The sequence below is a fragment of the Ochotona princeps genome, chromosome 4 (assembly GCF_030435755.1).
Source record: "Ochotona princeps isolate mOchPri1 chromosome 4, mOchPri1.hap1, whole genome shotgun sequence".
Lineage (NCBI taxonomy): Eukaryota > Metazoa > Chordata > Mammalia > Lagomorpha > Ochotonidae > Ochotona > Ochotona princeps.
Window position 1 is genome coordinate 104,920,805 of NC_080835.1, and position 22,939 is coordinate 104,943,743.

The 22,939-nt window shown below is 48.3% G+C and overlaps 1 protein-coding gene across 7 annotated transcripts in view; it reads right to left on the bottom strand.

Moving 5' to 3' along the window:
- GLB1L2 (galactosidase beta 1 like 2) overlaps nucleotides 1-22,939 on the bottom strand; it is a 38,681-nt gene that overhangs the window by 2,141 nt on the left and 13,601 nt on the right. For 2 of the 7 annotated variants that reach the window (XM_058664081.1, XM_058664088.1), the window contains 11 exons: nucleotides 21,748-21,856; nucleotides 14,561-14,653; nucleotides 12,059-12,140; nucleotides 8,667-8,737; nucleotides 6,179-6,263; nucleotides 3,751-3,888; nucleotides 3,135-3,215; nucleotides 2,703-2,806; nucleotides 2,002-2,142; nucleotides 1,743-1,814; nucleotides 1,386-1,464 (listed from right to left, as the gene is read on the bottom strand). In XM_058664081.1, coding sequence (XP_058520064.1) covers nucleotides 1,386-1,464; nucleotides 1,743-1,814; nucleotides 2,002-2,142; nucleotides 2,703-2,806; nucleotides 3,135-3,215; nucleotides 3,751-3,888; nucleotides 6,179-6,263; nucleotides 8,667-8,737; nucleotides 12,059-12,140; nucleotides 14,561-14,653; nucleotides 21,748-21,856 — 1,055 coding nt within the window. The remainder of the gene's footprint in view (nucleotides 1-1,385; nucleotides 1,465-1,742; nucleotides 1,815-2,001; nucleotides 2,143-2,702; nucleotides 2,807-3,134; nucleotides 3,216-3,750; nucleotides 3,889-6,178; nucleotides 6,264-8,666; nucleotides 8,738-12,058; nucleotides 12,141-14,560; nucleotides 14,654-21,747; nucleotides 21,857-22,939) is intronic. The other 5 variants (XM_058664082.1, XM_058664084.1, XM_058664085.1 and 2 more) reach the window with 5 other exon arrangements.

Consider the following 22,939-nt stretch of genomic DNA (forward strand, 5'->3'; position numbering starts at 1 on the left):
CAGGCATTGTCTCCACATCCTAGGTTAAGCATGGGTTCTTAAGGTCTTTGCAATGGAAGCAGATGACAGTAGCACGGTGTGGACCCGTAACAGAGGAATTATGCACACCTGGGCATTGATTCCTTAGTGCCTTGGGACTGGGCCAGCTCTGTGGGCCCAGGCACAGGCAGGCGACCCTCTCCTCTCCTTCACAGAGCCACTGGGCTTCTTCAAGGGGGTCTGGAGAGGCTGGAGAAGCAGAGACAACCTCCCAAGGCCTGCAGGCTCTCCAGCAGGCTCATGTCATCTCTGGAGGTCAGGTCTGTCACTTATAAACTCTGAACAGGAATCCAGGGATGTGCATTCCCCAGTGAGGGACCAGGCCACCCCTAATGAGGGGCCAGGAAAAGCCAAGCCCTGGGAGCAAGGGTCAGGCAGGCCCTTTCACTTAGCAGGGGAACCCTGGCCAGAGAGAGAGCTCAGAGAAGCTGCCGAGCCGCTGACCGGAATCCTGAAGTCAGGATGCTGCAGCATCAGCAACCCACAGCTTACCTGACAGGTGGGTAGATGACTGCTCAGAATCTGACCAAGAAGAAGCTGTGCCCATTTCCACCATCGCAACCAGAGCAATGAGGTACCAGGAGGCCAGCAGTCTCCCCAACACACTAGTATTTCTGTCTGTGCTCCTGTCTGCAGCTTACCCAGCACCACCCATATTAAGATCATATTTTTTAATGGAAAATTAGATTAAAGCACCAAAAGTTTAGAAGGCCCAGAAAAATGTGTTGATTGAGTGGGTTAATCTGAAAGGGCTAACAAAGCACCTTTTTTTTTTTTTATCATAAACCATGCTTCCTCCACCTCTTCACAGAAGAGACACTGTGAGTTTCTGGAGATGGACCCAGAAAGAAACCTAGAGTTGACACACAGAAAGGCAGGGCTCCTGGGCCCTTTTCGGACTTCCTGGACATCACATTCTTCACTCCTTCCTTATTGCTTCCAGACAGCCCTCGACACAGACGGCAGGCCAGCGCACTGTCCCCGTGAGGTCACCACAAGATGTGTCAGAACACAGGCGCTGTTCAGGACAAAGAGGGTGAAGAGGGCATAATCCCGCAAGGCTTCTTTAGCCCACTCACCTTGGGCGCACATCTAAATCAACCCAGCCTCCATCCTGACACCCCTCCAAGGGGCTTCCACGACACGTCTCCCTCACTAGGCTTCCACAGGGCCTCCAAAATCCAGTAGCTGTTGGGCCTTCATGACCCATCTCTGGCTGCTGCGTCTCTGTTGATGACTCATCTCCGTTCACTCTACTTATGCTTAACTCATGGCACTCCACTGGCCTCCCTGGCCTGCCTATTGATATGTCTGTGTGCACAAGGGTTGTCCTCTCTAGGACCCACCTTTGCGCTGATCATCAATGTTATCCCCGTAGTTGACGCGTCCACGGTTCTCCACCAGGATCCTCAGCATGGTGTAGCCCTGCCAGGAACACAGTGGTTGATGCTGACAGCTGGATGGACCAGCCATGCGGTCCTAGCTGCACCTCGGGGTTTGTTGGTGGCCCCCCGTTCTTCCCTGAGCTCTGAGGTCAGGAATGAGCCCCGAGGTCAGACAGTGAGGAAGCCACGGCAGCCTCTCGGCAGCGGCAGCCTGTGGTAAAAGAGTCTCGCATGTCCCATCTTCCTCTGTGACTCCAGCCAGACTGGTTCAGATGTGGCTGGGGTTAGCCATCATCTAGGTCCCAAGGGGTAACAAACCTGGATCAAGGGGACAATAATCTGCGTCGTTTTATAGTCCATGAATCCTATGGATACTGTGTCCAAGAAGACCTGCCAGATAGAACAGAGCAAGCAGCTCTGGTCAGCACAGGGTGAGTGAGTCCACAGCATTCATGTGCATTTGGGGGCCCAGCAGGGGTACGGCCAGAACACAACACACATCCGCCATCAGAGCATCCTGCACGCTGAGGACAGCTGATCCTGTGAGGTAGACGGTGGACCCTGGTCCCATGCTTACTTGACCCCGGTCTCGCACAAGACCCCTGAGGATGCCGGGCGAGGTGATGGTGGTCTCATACAGAATATACCCAAAAGATTGGCCGTTCCCATCATTCACTGGCATGCTCTCCATGTTGATGGGCTTTTCAGATGTGATGGGCTGCGCACAGAACACAGAGACTGGGATGAGGAGAAAAACAATCCACTTTTTCCATGGTCTTTTGGGGGTGTACCATAGCAAACAGACTCCCCGGGGATCATACTCTAGGGCCTGGGGTAGCAGGGAACTCTAACCTAAGCCTTTAGGGTTGCAAGTTAGCAGACAGGCCTTACCCCGGGGGTGGGGGGCAGCACCTAGAGGGCCATGGAGACAAGAACATTAACCCTTTGTTTTAGTCTGCCTTCCTGTCACACTAACCCCAAGGCCACCAGTCACAAGGTTGAGAGGAGAACAAAGTTCTCAAACTTGCCATGCAGTTGAGCAAGCTCTGATTGCTTTAAGCCACCATCATTTTTGCCTGGCAGCACCCCTCTGACTTGGCCTAGCGCCTCTGTCCCAGAGCCTGCTGAGGCATCCCTTAGGATGCTAGCACAGCTCCAAGTGCTGAGTTAGAGAAGGGACTTGAAGCAGCACCTGGCCTTTCTCTTGTGGCACTTGGAGGTTCCTGGGTCCTGCTCACTTACCTTGGGCTGCCCTGCTTCGCCAGTCCCAACACTCACCTCCAGGTACTGTAGGGCATCCCACAGTGACAGGTAGAAGGAAGGCTTCATTGGCTCATAGGACATCTTGGGAAGAAGGTCAGGTGGAGGAGGCAGAGGGGTACCTGCAACATGCAGATGGCAGAGCCACCCCTAGAGGACCTCATTGTCACTGCCTGCCCCTGCTTCCTACCCAAAGAATTTTGGTGCTGACAGGAATAAGTCTTGTCTAAGGGGAGTGACAGGGACTGACACCTACAGCATGCAAAGTTGGAGCTGGGAAACACAAACTATGGTGAGACAGAGCTCTACAAAGCTCTCCTGCCCTTGCCTAGGATGCCTGTAAACAGATCACCTGGGATTGAGATGGGAGAGGGAGCAGGGGACTCGTCAGATGTTTCAGAGCACAAGTAAGGCCAAAGGTGGTGCGTGGGACTGCAGCTTTCTGGGTACCTAAGACAGAGCCAAAGAAGTCTCGAAGCTTGGAGTATTTGGCCGTGTAGTCTCCGGCCTCCGTCAGCACTGCATCATAGTCTGCAAGACACCGGGATCTGTCACTGCCAGGCTCCGACACAGCGGAATGTGCACAGCAGCAGCAGGAGAGAGGAAAGCGGGCACCAGGCAGCGGCATCCCTATCCCGGCAGCTGCTGAAACAAGCACTTGCTGTGCGCGCCAGTCTACTGATGCGTCAGAGGCAACCAAAGCTACAAATGCAACAGGAGCTGTTCAACATGCAGACATCGCTGGGGTTTCCCACTATAGGGAATATAGGAGATACAAAGGCGGGGCCACACCTTTCCAAGGGCCTGAGTAGTCCCCCCCACTCTCAGGTGAGCCCCCTCACTGTCACTGCCTTATCCTTTCTAGAGGTCTCTGAGCACAGCAGCGGTTCACAGGCCCACAAACCGGCTGCGGTCCCCCAGTGCCTTCGATTCAGACAAAGCGCTACCTTCCCCAGGTACTGCACAGACAAATCCAGTTAGGAGACGGAAGCAGTTTCCAAAGGGACGGCCATGAGAAGCTCCACTAGTGCAAATGCTGGGCTGGGCCAGGTGAGGGAGCACTTGCCATAGCTGGTGACATCAGACTTGTATTCATTAAAATGCATGGCTCCATTGATGAAGCCAAAGTTGGTGCCTCCGTGGAACATGTAGAGGTTGATGGAGGCGCCAGCATCAACGATGGCAGACACCGTCTGCAAAACCTCTGCAGGACAAGGGCAAACAGTGACAATGGAATGAGGCTGAGTCCTAGAAGAACCCCAGACTTTTCCTTCTCTGATCTTTCCCGGGCCCCGGTCAGGGGCGCAGCTTTACTGCTCTGCTCTTCAGGCACAGAGGGTCTAAGCTGCAGTGGAAGTGACTCCAACTGAGGCTCCAAGCATAGACCTCTGTTCAGATCCGAGTCAACTCCATTAACTGCAACATGGACAACTTGCCCTACATTGGTCCTGACAGCCCAGCCAGCACGCAGCCTGATAGCAGATGGCAACGATGTGGAAGCCACGACCACAGACTGTTCCCCCAAAAGATGTGAACAGAGAGCATCACAGGAGATAGGTGACTAACAACTACACTCAAGCCGCACAGCGCCCCATCAGACTGGCATGGGTTAAAAATCACTGTAATAGTATTGTGGAACTGGGAGACACAAACTCTTATTTCACAGCAATGAGTAGAAAATCTACATCTTTCTGGAGAAGAGTTTGAAACACAAACACAGGAAATCTGCAACAAACGTGCTGTGTTGAATTGGTCAGAGGAGGATGATACGCCAGTGGTGTACAAGGTGCTCACTAATGGGGGCGTATATTTGGCATTCAATGAAGTTCAGTGAATAGGCTCACTAGGCATTGCCAACAGGTTCACTGGGAATAGGCTGGCTCACACACTGTGATTGAGCCATCAGCATAATCTTTCACATTCTCCAAGATGGTGATGTGAATCCATATTGGTAAGTATAGAAAGCTGTTGCTATGGGTCACAAACTAGGCAGAAGGAGGTGGTGGAGCAGCAGAGTGTCCGCGTGTCTGTCTTAGAAGCAACTCTACACTTCCGGCAGGTGAACAGGCAAGCCTGAACTATACACCTCAACATGCTTCCTCTAAGCTCTGAGGAAACATCTTCTCCATACTTCATTTGTTCTTGATACTTTTATCACTTACCACATTTTTTTCCTGTATTTTCTAGACACAAGCAATAGGAATTCATTACTCAACCACAAGACCTCTCCAGATCAATGTGAAAAAGTCTTACTGTTCAAATGTAAAGTCAAGTGGGCCTGAAATATGAGTAACTGATTATTACCTTTGAATAACCCCAGCACCTTTGCATACACAGCAGTTTCCTAAAATGCATTCTGAGGCTGGCACAATAGCTCAACTGGCTAATCCTCCATCTCTGAGTGCACATCCAATATGAGCACCACTTAGTGTCCTGTCTGTTCTACTTCCCATCCAGCTCCCTGCTTGCGGTCTGGGAAAGCAGTAAAAAATGGCTCAAAGCCTTGGGACCCTGCATCTTATAAAGGAGACCAGGAAGAAGCTCCTGGCTCCTGGTTTTGGACTGACTCAGCTCCAACCATTGCAGCCATATGGCAAATGAGCCAGTAAAAAAAAATCTGCTTTTTTGTTTCTCCTTCTCTCTGAAACTTTGCCTTTCCAAGGACTCGGGCAACTGCAAATTGATCTACCATATGTTCCAGCCAGACCACTCTACTGGGACAAAGGAAGTGAAATCCGCACATGGTAAAGTAACATAATTAAAGCAGCATAATCCACAATAATGAAGATATGGAAACAACCCAGATGCCCATTGAAAGAGGAACGGGTAAAGAAACTGTTGTACCTCTTCTCAATGGAATACTACTCAACCACTAATAGGAATGAAATTCTACCATTTGCACCAAAATGGTCCCAACTAGAGACTGTTATGCTCAGTGAAATATGCCAGTCACTAAAGGACAAATATGTTCTCTCTGATATAAGGCAACATTCTTTCACAATACAAAATAAATAGATATACAAATAAACATGTATACACATATATTTTTATAGATGAAGCTTATAATGGAGACTAACATACCAGGAAGTGAAGATACTTGCAGTAGACATCTATAATCCTGAATAAAAGGACTGCCGGTGGCGCAGTAAAATAAACCTTGACAATATGATACGAGATTTTCCACAACTGCCTATGCCTACAATGCCATGATACACCTAAACAGCCAAAAGTTGAACTTGTGACTGTTACTACAGGACTATACTACCGTAATAGTATGGGGGAAGTGGTGGCAAAGAAAGATAGGGAGGAGGAAAAGGGGAGGAAAAAAGGGGGATCCCTGTAACTACAACATTGCATCAGAAAAAATAAAAACAATAAAAGAATTTTTAAAAGAAAAAACAAGAAACTTTGCCTTTCCAATAAAAATAAAGACAGTATGCATTCTTACTTTTCAGGTCAACACACATGCTGGATGTTGCCATGGCATCACTCACCGGAAGAATCCAAGATATTGTGCGGGCCTCCCCACGAATCAAACCACCCTGTCCAGTACTCCATCACCAGTGTGGGCTGCATTCTCTGGGCACCACAAAGTAAAAGTTAGGTCAAAAGAGAAACAGGGAAGCCCATCCCACAGGGGAGCCCAGGGCGCTGTCCTCCTGACTCCTTTCTGGCTTCACACTGTTTGTCAAAGACCAGAGGGAACAGAACCCACACAAGGGCCAAATGTGCCTGCCCTGTAATGTCCACATGGGCAAGTGGACAGTGGACGAAGTTACTCAGGTTGATGCAGTGACCCCCGATGGCTTTCTATGGTCGTAGGGCCACATGCAGAATAGCAAGAAAACATCAACATGCATTCAGATGAAGTCTTTATCAGAATCTACCACGTGCTACACTGTCCTACACTGGTTTGATTTCTGGATCTCGCCAAGCTCTGCCCATCTTCTGGGAGGAGGATGCTTTGTCCACACAATGCCCTAAGCAAGAGGCACACCATGGCCCAGCAGCGTGGCCTAGCGACTAAAGTCCTCGCCTTGCACGCCCCGGGAGCCCACATGGGCGCCGGTTCTAATCCCGGCAGCTCCACTTCCCATCCAGCTCCCTGCTTGTGGCCTGGGAAAGCAGTTGAGGACGGCCCAAAGCTTTGGGACCCTGCACCCGCGTGGGAGATCCGGAAGAGGTTCCTGGTTCCCGGCTTCGGATCGGCGCGCACCGGCCCGTTGCGGCTCACTTGGGGAGTGAAACATCGGATGGAAGATCTTCCTCTCTGTCTCTCCTCCTCTCTGTATATCTGGCTTTCCAATAATAATAAAATCTTTATAAAAAAAAAAGAGGCACACCAGGGATGGGAGCTACTTGGTAACTTCTTCCTCCCAGCATGAAGAGTCAAGGGCTGCAGAGCAGGTCCAGCTTGGTTTAGACAGTAGCTTGTAAAACTGAACCAGAAAAGCAAGGCTTCACAGCCCAGCCATTCAGTGCTGTGTTGCAGCTCCAGTCTGGATCAGTTCCCTGGCTGGGACGCTCCACAAGTGGTTAGGATTATTTCAGAATATGGATGCCAACCCACAATTGACCTAAAGATGCAGAACTCATTCTCAGGCTTGCAGAATCCCCTGAGGATGTGGAGGGAGGCCCAGTGACTACCACGCTAGGATTTCAGGCTCTGTGGCAGGGAGCCACCATGCACATTGAGTGACAGTAGATCAAGGGTCCTCCCTGTCTGTGACAGCCTGACCTTTCAAGGACATCGCTTGGAGAACAGAATCTGATTCAGGCTGAGCAAGATAACACGTGACCCATTGAAGGGAAGGTACAGTCATACCCAGACAGAAACAAAGCAGGCACACTGTCCACCTCCCATGAAGGGGGCATACTCGTCCTGTATTATGCCTCAGTCAACTTAATGATTCTAAGCTATCTTAGCACTCTGGGAGTACCAGGGTCAAGGTCAGTGGGTGACCACTGGTGGCCAGGTCACTGTTCCACAGTCTGTGGCTAACAGCTGGAATTCTGCAATCAGTCGGTACTGCAGTCTTCATCCACCAGTGTGTGGATTCTTCATCCATCTCATCCCTACTTCTGGGCAGTAAAGCAGTAGTGATAGTGGCTGGCTCACACACTGTCTTCCACCTGATGCTGAGTGCACAGAGCCCGGCAGAGGTGAAGCTCACAGCAATCACTTGTACTGATCACGCTCATCACCAGAGGTGCGGCAGACATGGAAAACCAGAAAAGTGCCACTGGGAATCGCGACATCAAGCACACTGTGGGTCCATCCCTCAAGGAAGTCTTTACAAAGAGGAGTGTCCTCATCTCCCCGAGAGACATCTTTATCCACAGAAAAGCCCCGTGGCAGATACTGGCCTGTGAGTGGGCAGGCATGGCAACCTCATAGGCAGGAGCACAGAACCAGGTGGATCAGCCACAGCACATGATGCCTCTGCTCCAGGGTGACACCAACACCACCCCGGGGTGCTGCTCCAGGTCTAGGGATCAACGTGGACACAGGAAGGTCCTGCACCGCGCGGGAGCTGCAGCTCAGCCCCGCACATTCCTGTCTCCTTAGGAGACACCGAACGCCTTGAGAGAGCAGTCGGAACAAGACTGAGTTGGGAGGAACAGTGAGATCTAGACCAAAGTTCACTCACTGTCTGACCTTGAAGGGACCAGGCTTCCTAGCATGCTGAGACATCAGAGGATCCTGCTGGGTGAAAACCTGAACAGGGCAGAGAGGCGTTCCTCCTCTGCCTCAGGCCCTGAGAGCCTACAGGGTGAATGGAACCCACAAAAAGGAGGCAGGCATTTAAAAAGGCTCCTCAAGAGACCGCACATTTCACTCATCCTGTTTCGGTCCTCACAACAACACCTGGGCTGCTTTCCTGGCAGGGGTGTGGTGCACAGGCCAGGGAGTCCCGAGCAACAGGGGGCACTCATCCCTACCCAGGCGCTGAGAGCTGCAGCTGCCCAGGCAGGACGTACCTTCACACTTTGGAGCAAGGTGGTGAGCGACTGCAGCTCTGCGTGTGACTGCAGGTTGATGGTGGCCAACACTGGGGAAAAAGAGAAACAAACAGCAGATTGCCCCAAATTAGGAAAATGATGCAAAATCATTCTCAGTTCTTACTTCAGTACTGCAAGCATTGTTGCTGACTTTATTACACCCTCCTGTTTTATTTCTTCTTGAGGGGTTAGTTTTTCTTTTCTGGGCTATAATGTATTCAAAGTATACAAAGATATTTTAGATGGCTTTCCACGTGTTCAAGAGAGATGTGTTGCTTTGACTCATGGTTGAGGCCTCCTCAGGATCGTCTAGCTGCAGGCTGGACTGGGAGGCTCCCTGCCCATTGGTGACTGACTGTCATAACTGGCCTCACATGTGAGGGCTGTAACCTGGGCTCCAGTGGGCATAGCAATGCATGGCAGGCACTAGGCTGGCCTGGCCAACCAGTGCAGTATGAGGCTGTCCCATATGTCCAGTATGAGCCGCTGATGACCAGTGACAAAATACCCGATGTCAGCTGAGGCCCAGGGATGACTGTCTCTTGCCTCGAGGTTACACAGTGGCTAGCAGAAAGGGGCTGCAAACCCTTTGTCTTACCACTCTCCTCCAGAAACCAACTGGTTGACACCTCACACCTAGACCCCTCCCTCCTCACCTGAAATTAAGAGACTGCTTGAAGACACAAGGCCTGTCTGAAGCTGCACAGAAACCCTGAAGTCAGTATAGGATACACTTGGCTAACTAAACACAGGCACCTGTTTCCCCTCCTGGTACTCAGCACAATGCAAAGACAGGGATGGACAGGTAGATGCCAAGAGGAGCAGGGGCAGAGAGGAGACATTAGTAAAGAAGAGTAAGGTAACTGCAAAACACTAAATGTCCTCAAAGAAAAGAAGCAGCCATGGCCAACTTTGCCTCCAGGCTGAGGCCTCCCTCATCCCACTGCAAAGCCAGAGCATCATGCAGAGGAGGACACTGTCCCCAGCCTCACTGCTTTGTTCTCCATCAGCAACCATGCTCATCCACTCAGCGGCGAGCACATGTCCCAAGGAAGCTGGACTTGAGCAACTGCAGGCCTGCAGGACTTCAAGGTGAGGTGGCAGGGAAGGCTGAGGCAGGGGAGGCCGCAGCAGGCCTTTGTAAGTGGGAAACCTGCCTGATCCTGCTACTGCTTCTCAAAACATCACAGCACTGAGGCCCAAGGCTTCTCCAGAAACAGCAGTGTTCAGGCAGGTCTCAGTTTCCATCCTTTAAGCACCACCATAGCCCACTCACCCACTGAGAAGTGATCCTGTCCACAGACAAGCCTAAGCTGGCAGCCCTGGGTGGCACTCAGTCCCGTTTCATGAAGCTGCTCAGGGAAGACCTGGCAATTGAGAACATCTCATCTGAAGAAAGACTGGGCACAACCAGTGACAGACAGAACAGCAAGGGACATAAAAAAAGGAATAAATAAGCTGCTTTGATCCAGCTACAAAACATGTTAGGAGAAATAAAACAGATCCCAGGAAAATGGGACCCAAGGGCACTGGGATAGAAACGCTGAGAGTCAGGCAGAAAGAACAGAAGCGCACAGAGAAAACAAACAGTCAAAAATAGGAATAAATCAGAGACCCCGAGAATCAACAAAAAGAACAACAGCATGAAAAAACAACAACAAAGGGAGGGAAGACGGCTCAGCATCGTCAGATAAACACGCCGGGAGACACAATGCCAATTCCAGCAACAGACAGTGAAGAACACCATTGTGAAACGACCACAAGGCGGACTGCCTGCAGAGGGCGAGCTGGAACCAGGTCAGGGCACTCCACCGGCAACGTCGGGTGCTGGGCAGCGGGGGAGTCAGGCTTCCAAACTGTAGGAACCCCACTCAGCCCTAGACGCAAAGATGGCTCTGGTGATAAAAGCGACATCTTAAGAGACACGAAAAGAGTGTTTCTAAATGGCCAGGGCAGACCTGACACTGAAAAGTACCAGTGACACCAGCTGGGAAGATCTCTGGGAAAACACTGATTTGTAAGACAGAAGGGGAGGTCGGGAGGAAGAACCAAGAGAAGGATGGAGATGAAAAGAAGAACAAGAGAGCTACCATCGGAGGCTAGGGTTCACAAAGGTGTGCAGGAGCAGACCCTTGGCTGGTGGGGCCTGCTTTGCACTAATATGCAGCACAAGTGTGGGGGAGTGGGTAAATATAAAAAACAGTCCTCGAAACACACAAAAAGAAGCAGGTTTTACAAGTACAGTGTTCTATGGGCTTATTATCAAGAAATGAGAAAGAAGAAAAAGTGAAAGAGCTCAACGTGATTATTTCAGGGGAATGAAATAAAAATGAGACCCTGGGAAAATATCACTCTGTTGTTTTAAAAGAGTAAACATATGACTCCAGGCAGCAGGGGGCAGCATGGAGGGCACTGAGAAAGCAGCCCTCCCAGAGACGCCTGGCCTCCTTGCAAGGCATTCAGTAAGCACCGAGTGGCTCACAGAGCGCCAAAAATGGGCAGTGTCATGGGAGATCCAAGGGCAGAGCCCCCGAGGGCCGGAACCCAGTCATGGGGCCACAGTGCCACCACGTGGAAATATGAGGAATCACTGATGGTCCTCACAGATGAGAGGCAGGTGGAAGTCCTTGACTCCCCCTCAAAAGAGTCTTTCCCCCTACACGGAACAGACAGCCTGAGTGCCCATCACATTCCAGGCATGGAGGTAGCAAGCTGGAGATGACAGCCCCTGCCTTCCAGCAGCTCAGCCTGGTAGCTACAGCAGAGGCCAGCACAGCTGTGCCTGGGGAGCCCACGTGAAGGGCCTTCGATTCTTTCAGCACACCAACCACATATGGGCAAGACAGGTACAACCCTTGTTCTCATGAAGCTGCTTACTGTGGTGAATAAACCCACAACCTCCTCAAAGCTGAGGAGGACCAGGTGAGCCCTGGGGGAGCTGTGCTCTCAAACAGGTACAACAGTTCGTGGAAAGGGGAGGCTTTCAAAACACTCCTAACACTGCAGCAAATGAGAAGCGATGTGGTGCTTAAACATATTTGCATCCAGATGTGTGTAAAGAAGTAACTAAACATAAGACAGATGTGCCCGAGGGGAGAGAAAGGGCTGAAAATTACTAGATGGCTTGCGCCAGAAATGGTGGGAAAACTGAGCTGCAATTTCCTGACGAAAGAAACCCTTAAAGCAGGGCAAGTCATCTAAAGGACCCCGGGTTGTGCTGATCAGCCAGCAGGGAAGGGCGGCCAGCTGCAGAGCTCCCTAGAGTGTATCATCTCTGATAGGGACTTTGCAACTCTCTGTAGCCAGAGCCCTGAACATGGAGCCACCCACATGGGTAGCAGGCAGAGCTTGCACACCCCCCTCGAACGTACCTCCAGGAATCATGCCCTTGCTCAGGCCGTCCTTGTTGTCTGAAGTCAGCAACAGCTCCACAATGCCACGGTCCTCCAAGGCCTGTGCAGCAAGAACACAAATCAAAGAGTGAGTTGCCTCCTCTGAGCTTCTGCAGGGGTGTGCAGCTGGCAGTGCAGAAGGCCACATCCAGGAGGCACATATACTGTTCCAGAGATCAGAGGCTAATCCACTCCCTCTGGGCCTGCTAGTGCAGCAAAGCTCCAGTGGGACTGCACCCCAGTCACAGCAAGGGATGGGATATCAAACTATTGGCTGCTTTCCTGCTCTGAGGCTTGCCCCATCCTGTGTGCCAACTGCCTGTAGGGCTTGTGGGAAGGTCCCAACACCTACAGCTTTCCCTTCACACAGGACGAGCAAAGATGGACTTGGTCAACAGCCAGGACCAGAGGAGCCTGGCTGAATCCCATGAGAGCAGCAAGCGCTGAGTCGATGCTGGAAGAAACAGCTGAGAAGCAGCCAAGGGTTTCCGTTAATGTGTTGAGGGTGGAGACTTCCGCCCAGTGGGTGGTCTTCGGGCTGCTGAGCACTTGTCTGAAAAGCTGGTTGTTCCAGGGTGGTTGGGATGCTTGAGCTGAGTCAAGCCTCACTTTTTTTCTCTTGCCTGGCTCCTGCCTCCACACTCCAGCCAATGGGGACCTCAGATCTCTCTGCCTGTGAACCTCTAATCTGCAAGCCAAAAGAAGCCTTCTTCCCTCCCTAACAGGCTCCTCTCTGGCATTTTTGAATGTTCGTTAAAGTAATGAAAGGGTGCAGACACAGCCTGAGCAAGGCTGAACATGATGCGGCAGCCTCCAGGGCTCAAGGGAGCTTCCCACGATCTGACTTCAAGATGACTTTTAAGCTAAACTGTTCTAGAAACAAAGAAGGTAGAGAGAATCTTGTGGATGACTAGGAGGGGGGGCGCTATCACTCCCAGGGACAACAGATGCCGAACAGTCAAGACTTGTGTCAAAATTCCACCTTACCTCACCTAATATTTCACACACACCTAGGTTCCTGTGGCAAATATACACACCGTTCACAGGCTATAGTGTTCTGGCTCCACCTCTGAGGGCTAATTGGTAGTTCCTGGATGCCAAGCACAGCCAAGGTCTTGGGGTCTGCCATTCTCCCAGAGGCATCCATGTCTCTAAGAGGATGACCAAACAGCCTTGGGAAAAGGAGGGGGCTCATTCATCTGGAAAAGTTGCATCAGGCTCAGGAGGGATCCTCCCCAGAGCCCCCAGGATAAGAGTATTATTGCTGCTCCATGGCTGTGTCCTCCAGTGCCACATGCAAGACCTTGGGCCACTGAGCAGGCAAGGACCCTGCGGAAATCCATGCTGCTGTGCAGCTCAGGAAGCGAGTGAACGACTTGGAGAAGCCCAAGGCAGAAGGTGTTCTCAAGGGACCCAGAGCAGCAGCAGCTCTTGTCCCTGTGCCTGGGTGGGCTCTTTCCAGCTAACTCAAACAGGAAACTGGAGGTGTGCCCTTGGCTGTCCGGACTGAATGAGGCCTTGAGAGCTGGAGGAGTGCCGCCCTCCTCAGACAGCCTGCTCTCCTCCTGAGAGAGTTCTGCAGGCGAGCAGCACAGGGAGAGAGCCAAGAAGCCACAAGCTGGAGGGGTCTCTAGGCTACAGGGATGGGACTAATTCCCAAGCGGAAATTGAATCTGCTTGTCATCATGGAAGAAAGGCCCCCAGGGCACCAAAGTCCAAAGCCAAAGTCATTCAGTCCAGTGGATCAATTCTCTAGCTCTGCGTGTCTGCCTGACTCTAGATACATTACATAAAATAGAGCTCTTCTTTTATTGACAACTTACAGTGTGCACAGGAGCTTCAGTCACAATTCAAACAGGCATGCTTTAGTACCAGTTATATATACACATACATATACATTTGTTCAAAGTCCTCAGAAATCGGCTCTGAATATACGCTTGTTCCTGTAAGTGTTACCCTGGTCCTGGCCTTCCCTGATCTCCTTGCAATGGGTCAGCAATTCTCCACTCTCCACGCACTGGGATCAGATGCGTGAGAACTGCCACACAGACGCTTGTTGAATTCATAGGCCACACGGCCGGGAAGTGATGGCTGAAAACAAACTCCCGAGGGATTCTCATTTAACTGAAAAGGCTTATGGCCGGACACAGGGATTTTGAAAACTCCCCAGATAAAGCTCATCTACATCAGATGCCAGCAGCCTCTCCAGCATATGTTCCCAATCACCACCACTCAGTCAAGTCCATTTCTGCAGTGGAGGCCCCTGCCACATGAGGTGCATACCGCAATCCCCAGATAGATTCAAATAATAGGTGAATGATATCCCTGTTGAAAAAAAAAAAAACACCAGCAATAACTTGGAAAAATGTACTGAGTGTTGGGAGACATGGTACCAGTCAGGGGAAAATATCAGCCCCACAGGGCCTAGTCCGCAAAACATTCCTGGGGAAACATGAAAGAATGTACTGAAGCGACACTTACCTTCTTGATGTAAGGCATGTAGGCAGGGTCTTTGTTATAGGAGCCATACTCATTCTCCACTTGCACAGCAATGATGGGTCCCCCATGTTTGTACTGGGAGGAAGAGATGAGTCATCAAAAATGGAGTTTCCGGTGGGAACGATACTATCTAAATTCACAAAAGGTACAACAAATTGCCTAGAAAAGCATCTCATTGGAAAGTGAAAGGACACTGAGGTTTGGTGTGTCCTTAAGAGTTGTGAGAGTCAAGCAGTAGAGTAGGAACAATCAGACTTTCACTCTATCTTGGGAGCATTTCCACGAGCTCTGGACACTGAAGCTCTAAGCGCAGCAGCAACTACCACAATCAAGAGCAAGCTGCGTGCTGGACGTCAGGACGCTCGGTAATAGTTCTCTTTACCCACGATCTGTTTCCTCCTCAGTGACATGATGTGGTAGGAAGCATCCCAGTTCCCACTTCCCCCTCTCAGGATGGAAGACACAAGATGCAATTTGTTTCCCTTGTTTTGACCTGACTGTAAGATGCCTGAGGGACCAGCCTCTACCTTGTCTCACTTGGAGCTCAGACAGGGAACATCAGATTCATGTGAACTTCTCAAGCTGGAAGGTGAAGAAGGCAATGACAGTTGCTGTAACCGGGAGTCTAGAGACCTCGGCAAGCCTGGTGTTAGGACTTAGGGGTAGAAGAACGTAACAGAAATATGGCCCCAAGAAGCTGATGGCAAACAAAGACGTGTAAAAATAAGCAGGGCTGAGGTGGGGAAGACACACTCACAAACTCTCTCCTCTCTCTCTCTCTCTTTCACACACACACACACGCGCGCAGATTGGACAAAATCCCAGGCAGGAGCTCAGATTCTAGCTTGATCTCCAGGCTACCAATCAAAGTCAAGCGCATCTCTGTCTGCAAAGACTGGGATACGTGATGATTTTTGCTTTTGAATGTTTTCAAATACAATGTTTACAAAATGTTTACACAAACCCAAAGCATAAAAGACAGAGAAACCTAGCTCATTCAAAGGAACAAATTAAATCTCCAGAAACAATCTCTAAAGAAACACACATATACACCATATACTATAAGAAGATCTTGTAACAACTTGCATCAATACGATCAAGGAGCCAATGGAAAAAAAAAATAAAGAAGTAAGATAATCCAGTAAAATGACAAATCAGCAGTATGAAAGTATCAATAAAGAGACAGAAATGACCAAAAGAATCAAATGTAAAATCCAGAGCTGACAAAAACAGTATCTGCCCCTGCGCAACATCACAGAGCAGACCAATATATTCATTTTGGGAACCACAGCAGGAAAAGGGGAGGACAAAAATACATTATTTGAAGAATTCTCAAAGTTGAGGAAATAAAAGCTCAATAATCTCCAAGCAGGATAACCCAGTCAGTCCCACAGGACAAATGATCCTTGAGACCACTGAATGTCAAAACCTAAGAAAGAAATCCTGAGTAAAGCTGTTAGGGTACCTCAGCAGGTGCCTGCAGACCAGGCCACAGTGGGAAGAGGCATTTAAAATGCAAGATGGAAAAACCATTAACTCACAAGGCTATGTACAGCAAAGCTATCTCTCAAAAGTGAGAGAGAAATTAAGAGACTCTCAAAGAAAATCTAAGCTTATTACTCAGTTGTACCTGTTATACTTGCCCTATAAAAACATTTCTCAAGTTATAATGAAAAGGCACTTGAAATCATGTGAAAATATAAAGTTCTCTAGTAAAGATAAATGCAGGGAAAATACATATAGAATAATATTATTTTAATTTTAGTCTGTAATTCTAATTTTTATTTTCTACCAGGTTTAAAAGACAAATGCATAAAAATAATTATGAATCCATAATAATGAGTATATTCTACATAAATATGCAATTTGTAACATTAATTATATAAAGCCAAATCCTAAGAGTAGTAGTTATGTATGTGGTTAAAGCTTTATGTGTCAATTTTATGTAGACTGTCTTAACTTTACGCAATCTCATGATATTTACACGTAGATACATACAGCATAAATATAATGAGAAGAAAATACGTGCAAAAATAGTATAACAATTATGGTGAGTGTTTAGCGTAGCAGTTAATGCTCAGTTTGAGGAAGGGAAGGAAAGAGGAAGGAAATATCATTATATTATTAAAATTGTATTTAAAAATTATATTGAGGGCCCAGCGTGGTGGCCCAGTGGCTAAATCCTTGCCTTACATGCACCAGGATACCTTATGGACACTGGCTGGTACATGTCCTGGCTGCTCCACTTTCCATCCAGCTCCCTGCTTGTGACATGGCAAAGCAGTAGAAGACAGCCCAAAGCCTTGGGACCCTGCATTCGTGTGGGAGACCTGGCAGAAGCTCCTGGCTCCTGGCTTCTGCTTGGCTCAGCTCTGGCTGTTCAGGCCACTCAGGGAATGAACCAGCAGATAGATCTTTCTGTCTGTCTCTCTTTCTCTGTGTAAACCTGCCTTTCCAATAAAAATAAATAAATCTTAAAAAAAAAGAATTACATTGAATCTGTTTAAAAAAAACTAACTAGGAAAAAATGCAAAGACAAAAACAAAACATCCTGGGTTTGATTCCTAACTCTGGCTCCTGACTAGCTTCCTACTAATGCAGCTCCTGGAAGACAGCCTTACCAGCTCAAGATGGGATTCTGACCAACTCCCCTGCCCCTGAATTCAGCTCTAACCCAGCCCCTACCATTTCAGACATTAGGGGATTGAGACAGAAGATGAGAATTCTCTTCTTTCTCTCTGCCTCTCAATAAATTAATCAATACATAAGTATCATGGTAAAATTCAATTTGGCACAAAGGAAGGTGGTAATGGAACAGATGAGGCCCTAAATAAAGGACAAAATAAGAGACACTGAACCAGCAACAGTGTTTAGCAGTAATTACTTTAAAGGGTTTAAATGTCTCAAAAAAAAAAAAAAAAAGAAAAAAAAATCAATAAACCAAAGCTATCCACGTTCATGGACCAGAAGACTTAATATTGCTAAAATATCAATACTATCCAAAATGATCCACAAATTCAGTGCAATCCCTAGCAGAAGTCTCAACAATGCTTGGAATAACACAGAAAATGCCACCTTTAAAGCTCACAGAAAATCTCAAGAGACATGGAGGAAACAAGGTGGAGAAGAAGAAGGCAGGCAGGGATTTCAAACCATCCTGATTTCAGAACTCACCGCAGTGAGACAGTAACCAAACAGTGTGGGGCTGGCGTAAAATGACACCTGCTCAAAGGATCTTCGACAAGGATGTGAGGCTAATCAATGGGAGAAAGTGCAGTCTGTTCCACAAACGGTGGAAAAACTGGATATTCACATACAGGGTGTGAAGCTAGCCCTCTACCTTACACCATAGGCAAGAATTAACTCAAAATAAAGATCTAAACACAACAGCTAGAAGAATTTAATTCTTAGGAGAAACCACAGCAAAAATGCTTCGCTACATTGGATTTGGAAGTTATTTCTTGAATAAGGTATCATGACTAAGGCAACAAAAGAAAAATACAGATATGCTGGGCTAATCCAACTTAAAAGGACATAAAGGGACACTAACAGAGTATAAAGTAAAGCTACATATGGATTAAAATGTTTTTAAATCAAATAACTCATATCTAAACAAATAATTGATATAAATAAGTTTTACAACTCAACAACAGAATACATGGATTCAGCAACAGGCCAATAGGGTTGCTGTTGGGGCACAGTGGGTAAAGTTGCCACTTGTGACACTGGTATCCCATATGGGCATCAGTTCATGTCGTGGCTGCTGCACTTCGAATCAAGCCACTTGCTGATGGTCTTGGAAAAGAAGCAGGAGATAGGCCAAGCGTTTGGGCTACTCCCATACACATGGGAGATCGGGATGAATTTTCTGGCTCCCAGCTTCCAGGTGGCTATTGTAGGCATCTCAGGAGAAAATGGGTAGAAGGTGTCTGTTTCTCCCTTTCTCTGTTACTCTAACTTAAAAAAAAAAAAAGTAAATAAATCTTTAAAACTGCAAAGAACTTCAGCAAGTGTTGCTCCAAAGATGCACAAATGCCTGATAAGCAACATGAAAAGCTGGTCAATATCATTAGTCCTTATGGAAATGTATGTCACAACCACAATGAGATATTACATAACACACAGTAGGATGGCTTTTACCAAATAATAAGAAAATAACAAGTTTTGGCCAGGAAGTGGAGGACTTGAAATGCTTAGGGATTAAGCGTGGAAATTCAAAACGGCTTGACTCCTGAATTCCTGTGGAAAATACCATGGCAGGTCCTCAGAAAATTAAACATGGAATTGTTATTTGATGCAGAAATTTCATTCCTAGATATATACCCCCCAAAAAGTGGAAGTAGGAACTTGAAAACATACTTGTGCATCATGTTTATAACAGCCATACGGTCACCCAGAAATGACAAGAACTGGGTGCCCCTCACTCTGTGAATGGATAAACCACAGACGCTATACACACACCATGGAGTACTCGCCAGCCTTCACAAGGAAGGAACCCTGACAGATTGCAGCCATCAGCAAAGAGGAAGGCGACTTTCAGAAGCTATGGAGGAGGAAAACCAGGACTTTACAGGTGCAGGATTTCAGCTAGGAAAGATGAGGAGTTGTGGCAATGAATAGACTGCATGCACTTTTATTCTTTGTGTTCCCCCAAGTTCATATGTTGAAACCCTGATTCTCTCTGAAAGGTGATTGGTTTATGAGCAAGAACCCTCTCAAATGGAACAAGTGCCCTAATAAAAGAGACCCCCCAAGAGCTTTCTCACTTTCTGCCACATGAGCATACAAGACCACTGTCTGAAATGTGAAAGAGGGCCTCCCCCCACACCAAGCATGCTGCCACCCAGACCTCCAGACTGTGGGGCTGTGACAAGTAACCTCTTCCTGTTAATAAGACATCCAGGCTATGATACCTTGTAACAGATTCCTGGGTTAAGACAGTGGTAATCCCTGCCCAAGTTTTAAATTGCACCCTGTTTAAATTACATGATGAAATCTCATGCCAACCTATGTCATCCTGCCTGGGACAGGAATCATCCCTACGTTCAGCTTATCTACAGGCATGATACCCACTGGATCCAGCAGTATTTATGGTTTTGAACTTATCTCCTGAGGCCTCAGAACTGTACACTTCAATGGTCTGGCCTAGCACTTTAGACACCAGTTGAGACATTGACATCCAGTGCTAGAGTGCCTGCAGTCCCAGCCATGCCCTCAATTTCAGCTTCTTGCTAAGGTTCACGCTGGACGATGTCAGATGACGGCTCGAGTAGTTGGGTCCTCACCCCTCAAATGGAGATTTGGATCGGGTTCCTGGCTCTAGGCTTCAGCCTAGCTCATCACTGCAGGCATCTGCAGAGTGAATCAGGGGATGGAGTCTTTCTGTCTCTTTGTCTCTCAAATAAAAACCAGTTTGAAAAGAGAAGTGCTCAAATGGTTAATAAGATACATTTTATAATGCATATTTTCCATCAAAAAAATGAAATGTATAAAATAATTATGTTACACCAGGAAACAAACACGTCTTTTTGTTTCTACATTTAAGGAAGTCATTTCTACATCTAAGGATACCTCCAAGCTTGTTTTCCCACAATGGCCTCCCAGCCTAACCTATTAGGGTCACCTGCTGGGGCATCCAACAGCCCAATCTCCTTGCAAAGACAGGCTAATAACTGAGACCATCCAGGCCTGCTGAGGTCTCAGCCACACCTTCAGGTGGGTGACACCAGCATTGCCCACCCATTTCCTAACTGATTAAAAGACCACCAACGGGGAACATCTTCCCTGTAGGTCCTCCGCCCAGTAATGAGGGTCAGGGAATGCTTAAAATCTCAAGACCCTTCCTCAAACCTTTGGTGTCTCTCTCTCTCCCATCCTCCCAGCTTTCTCTCTGGAGATGCTTTCCCCTTCCCTCCCTTCCCTGCTCACCTGGTCCCTTCGCAAATAAACTTTTCTGTTTGCAACAGATTCCCGGCTTTTTATTTCTATACTAAGCTGAGGAAAGAACCCACCGGGCATTTCTGGTTAAGAACTTCCCAGATTCTTCCCAGCTTCTTCATGATTAGGGCTGCTGGATTTAAAATCTATTAGAATTGATTCATAATATTTTTACACAAAGAGTGAGTTTTCAAATCTAAGTGTGGAGCACACATTTAGAATACATTTATGCAAAAATATTCATCCTTGCCTATAATATTCAAGTTTAACTTGGTATCGTATCTTACCTGGTGGCTCCCTGATTTGTGTGTTCTGTAAATATTACAAACCACTGGCCCAAGAGTAAAATTTCCTAGATGTACTAACTTCTCAATGCTACTCTTCACAGTTTTATGTTAGTGGTGAGGTTAGTTCTTCCCATTTCTACTTTTGTTTGTCTTACTTCCAATTATTACATGGAATGCTTAGATTGTTACTTAAAGAGCTAATTCCAGCACATAGGCTTCCAATAGTAACTGTAACATACTGGAAGCCATTAACTGGGATTTTTAATTACATAGAGTCAGGCTGTTGCACAAACCAGGGCCAATCCACATGTACTGGCCAAGCAGAACTGTGCCGTTGTGTGTTCACGATGCCCACAGTGGCTGTTTACTAGTAAGACATCCAGGCCTTGCAGCCCCAGCACTCACTGCATGGAGCAGTCTGTTCTTTCACCTGTCTCCTTTCAGCACTGCCTGAAAGAACAGTGAACTGTATAGATCTCTCTCCCTCCCTGCTCCCTCCCCCTTTTTTTAAAGCAGAGTTACAGAGAAAGGGCGAGATTTTCTATCAGATGTTCCCTTCTCAAGTGGCTTGTGCTTGTCTGAAGCTGGGAGCCAGGAGCTTCTTCTGGGTCTCAAATGTGGGTGCAGGTGCCCAAGCAGTTGCGCCATCCTTTGCTGCTTTCCCAGGCACATTAGCGGGGAGCTGGATCAGAAGTGGAACAACCGGGACTCCAACTGGTACCCATATGGAATGCTGGCTTCACCCACTATGCCAGCAGTGCTGGCCACAATGCACAGATCTTTCAGGATACAAAGACTTCCAGCCCTTCCAATTACAAATCCTAGGCAGTGGGTAGGAGCGTATTCCTCTGATGAGAAGAACTGCAGGACCTTGGTTCCAAGGACCAACCCAAGATTACAAATAAGAAGACAGGCAAAGATCAAGGTAAAGTCTGTTTGCTTTACCTGGAGTGGCACCACTCTAGACATCAGGTGATCAAAGTAAAGGTCCACTGCTTCGGTGAAGCCCTTGTAAGTGGTTCTCAGCTGCATGCCAGAGTCTTGGAGTAGCCAGCTTGAAGTCAACAGTGCAGGGAAAGAGTGTTAGTGTTGTGTGGCTCAGCTGGGTTGGCTGCTTGTGCATAAGGAAGCAACTTCAGGGAAGCTTAGAGACCAGAAAGGAGGGGTATTGGTTCCCAGCCACTGCCTACTTCCAGTATATGGGAGACCAAGCAAACGGACTCAGACATCAGCACACCATGCAACAGTGCCTGCTCGCCTGCACTCCCTAGGGCTTCCTGACCCACTGACCCTGCCCTGCTGAGAATCCAGTCCCAGGTCTGTATGCACTGGCAGCTGTTGCTTTCAGGCTGAGGGAGAAGCTTGTCACAGGACTCATAGTGCAGCTCTCCATTTGACTCACAATACTCTTACAAATGGCTGGAACCAAAAGGGTAAGGAATCCCAGGGCTGGAGAGCAGGGAACACTGGGAAACAGCACGTCCTCCAGCCCTGTTGGCCACCAAGAGGCTGACAGGTCCAGGAACCATACTGGCCTGCAGCCGCCCTGTCTTAAACCCTGTTTGGCCAGTGTGGTTCCTGGCCAGTGTAGCCTGGAACCTAACTCCTCTGTAGCCTGGCTCCTGCAATTGCAAGGTTCAAGTCAAGATAGGCCCCACTTGAAGGTCTGAGAAAAAACACCAACTTCCTAACATTTCTGAAGGTTCTTTTGTCTAGATTTCGAAATACGCATTGGCATCAGGCATTCATGTTGATAGAAAAGTGGAGGGGAAGACAGTAGTGGCACTGGCCTCCATGCTCCAACTCACACTCACAAGAATGTTCCAGTCCCTCAGAGCTGCATCGCTCGGCGCTCCCTGCTCTTTCTAGGTTAAGACCCTAAAACCCTGGCGTGCCCGCTGCAGCTGAGCCTGAGCCTCTGCAAAGTGCTGATGGTGGCACACAGATCTAATCTGCAGGAACATCCCGGGCTGCTCAGCTGTTTTTGCAGCCTTGCCCAGGGCACCGTGCCAGGCTCAACAGCTCAGTGATGGTGCAGTCGTCCTGGGAGCTGGGGAAGATGGAGACAGAGGCGGTAGCCCTAAGGGAAGGGCAGGTCATTGGAAACCAGAGAGGAAGCAAGACTTGCTGCCTGCAA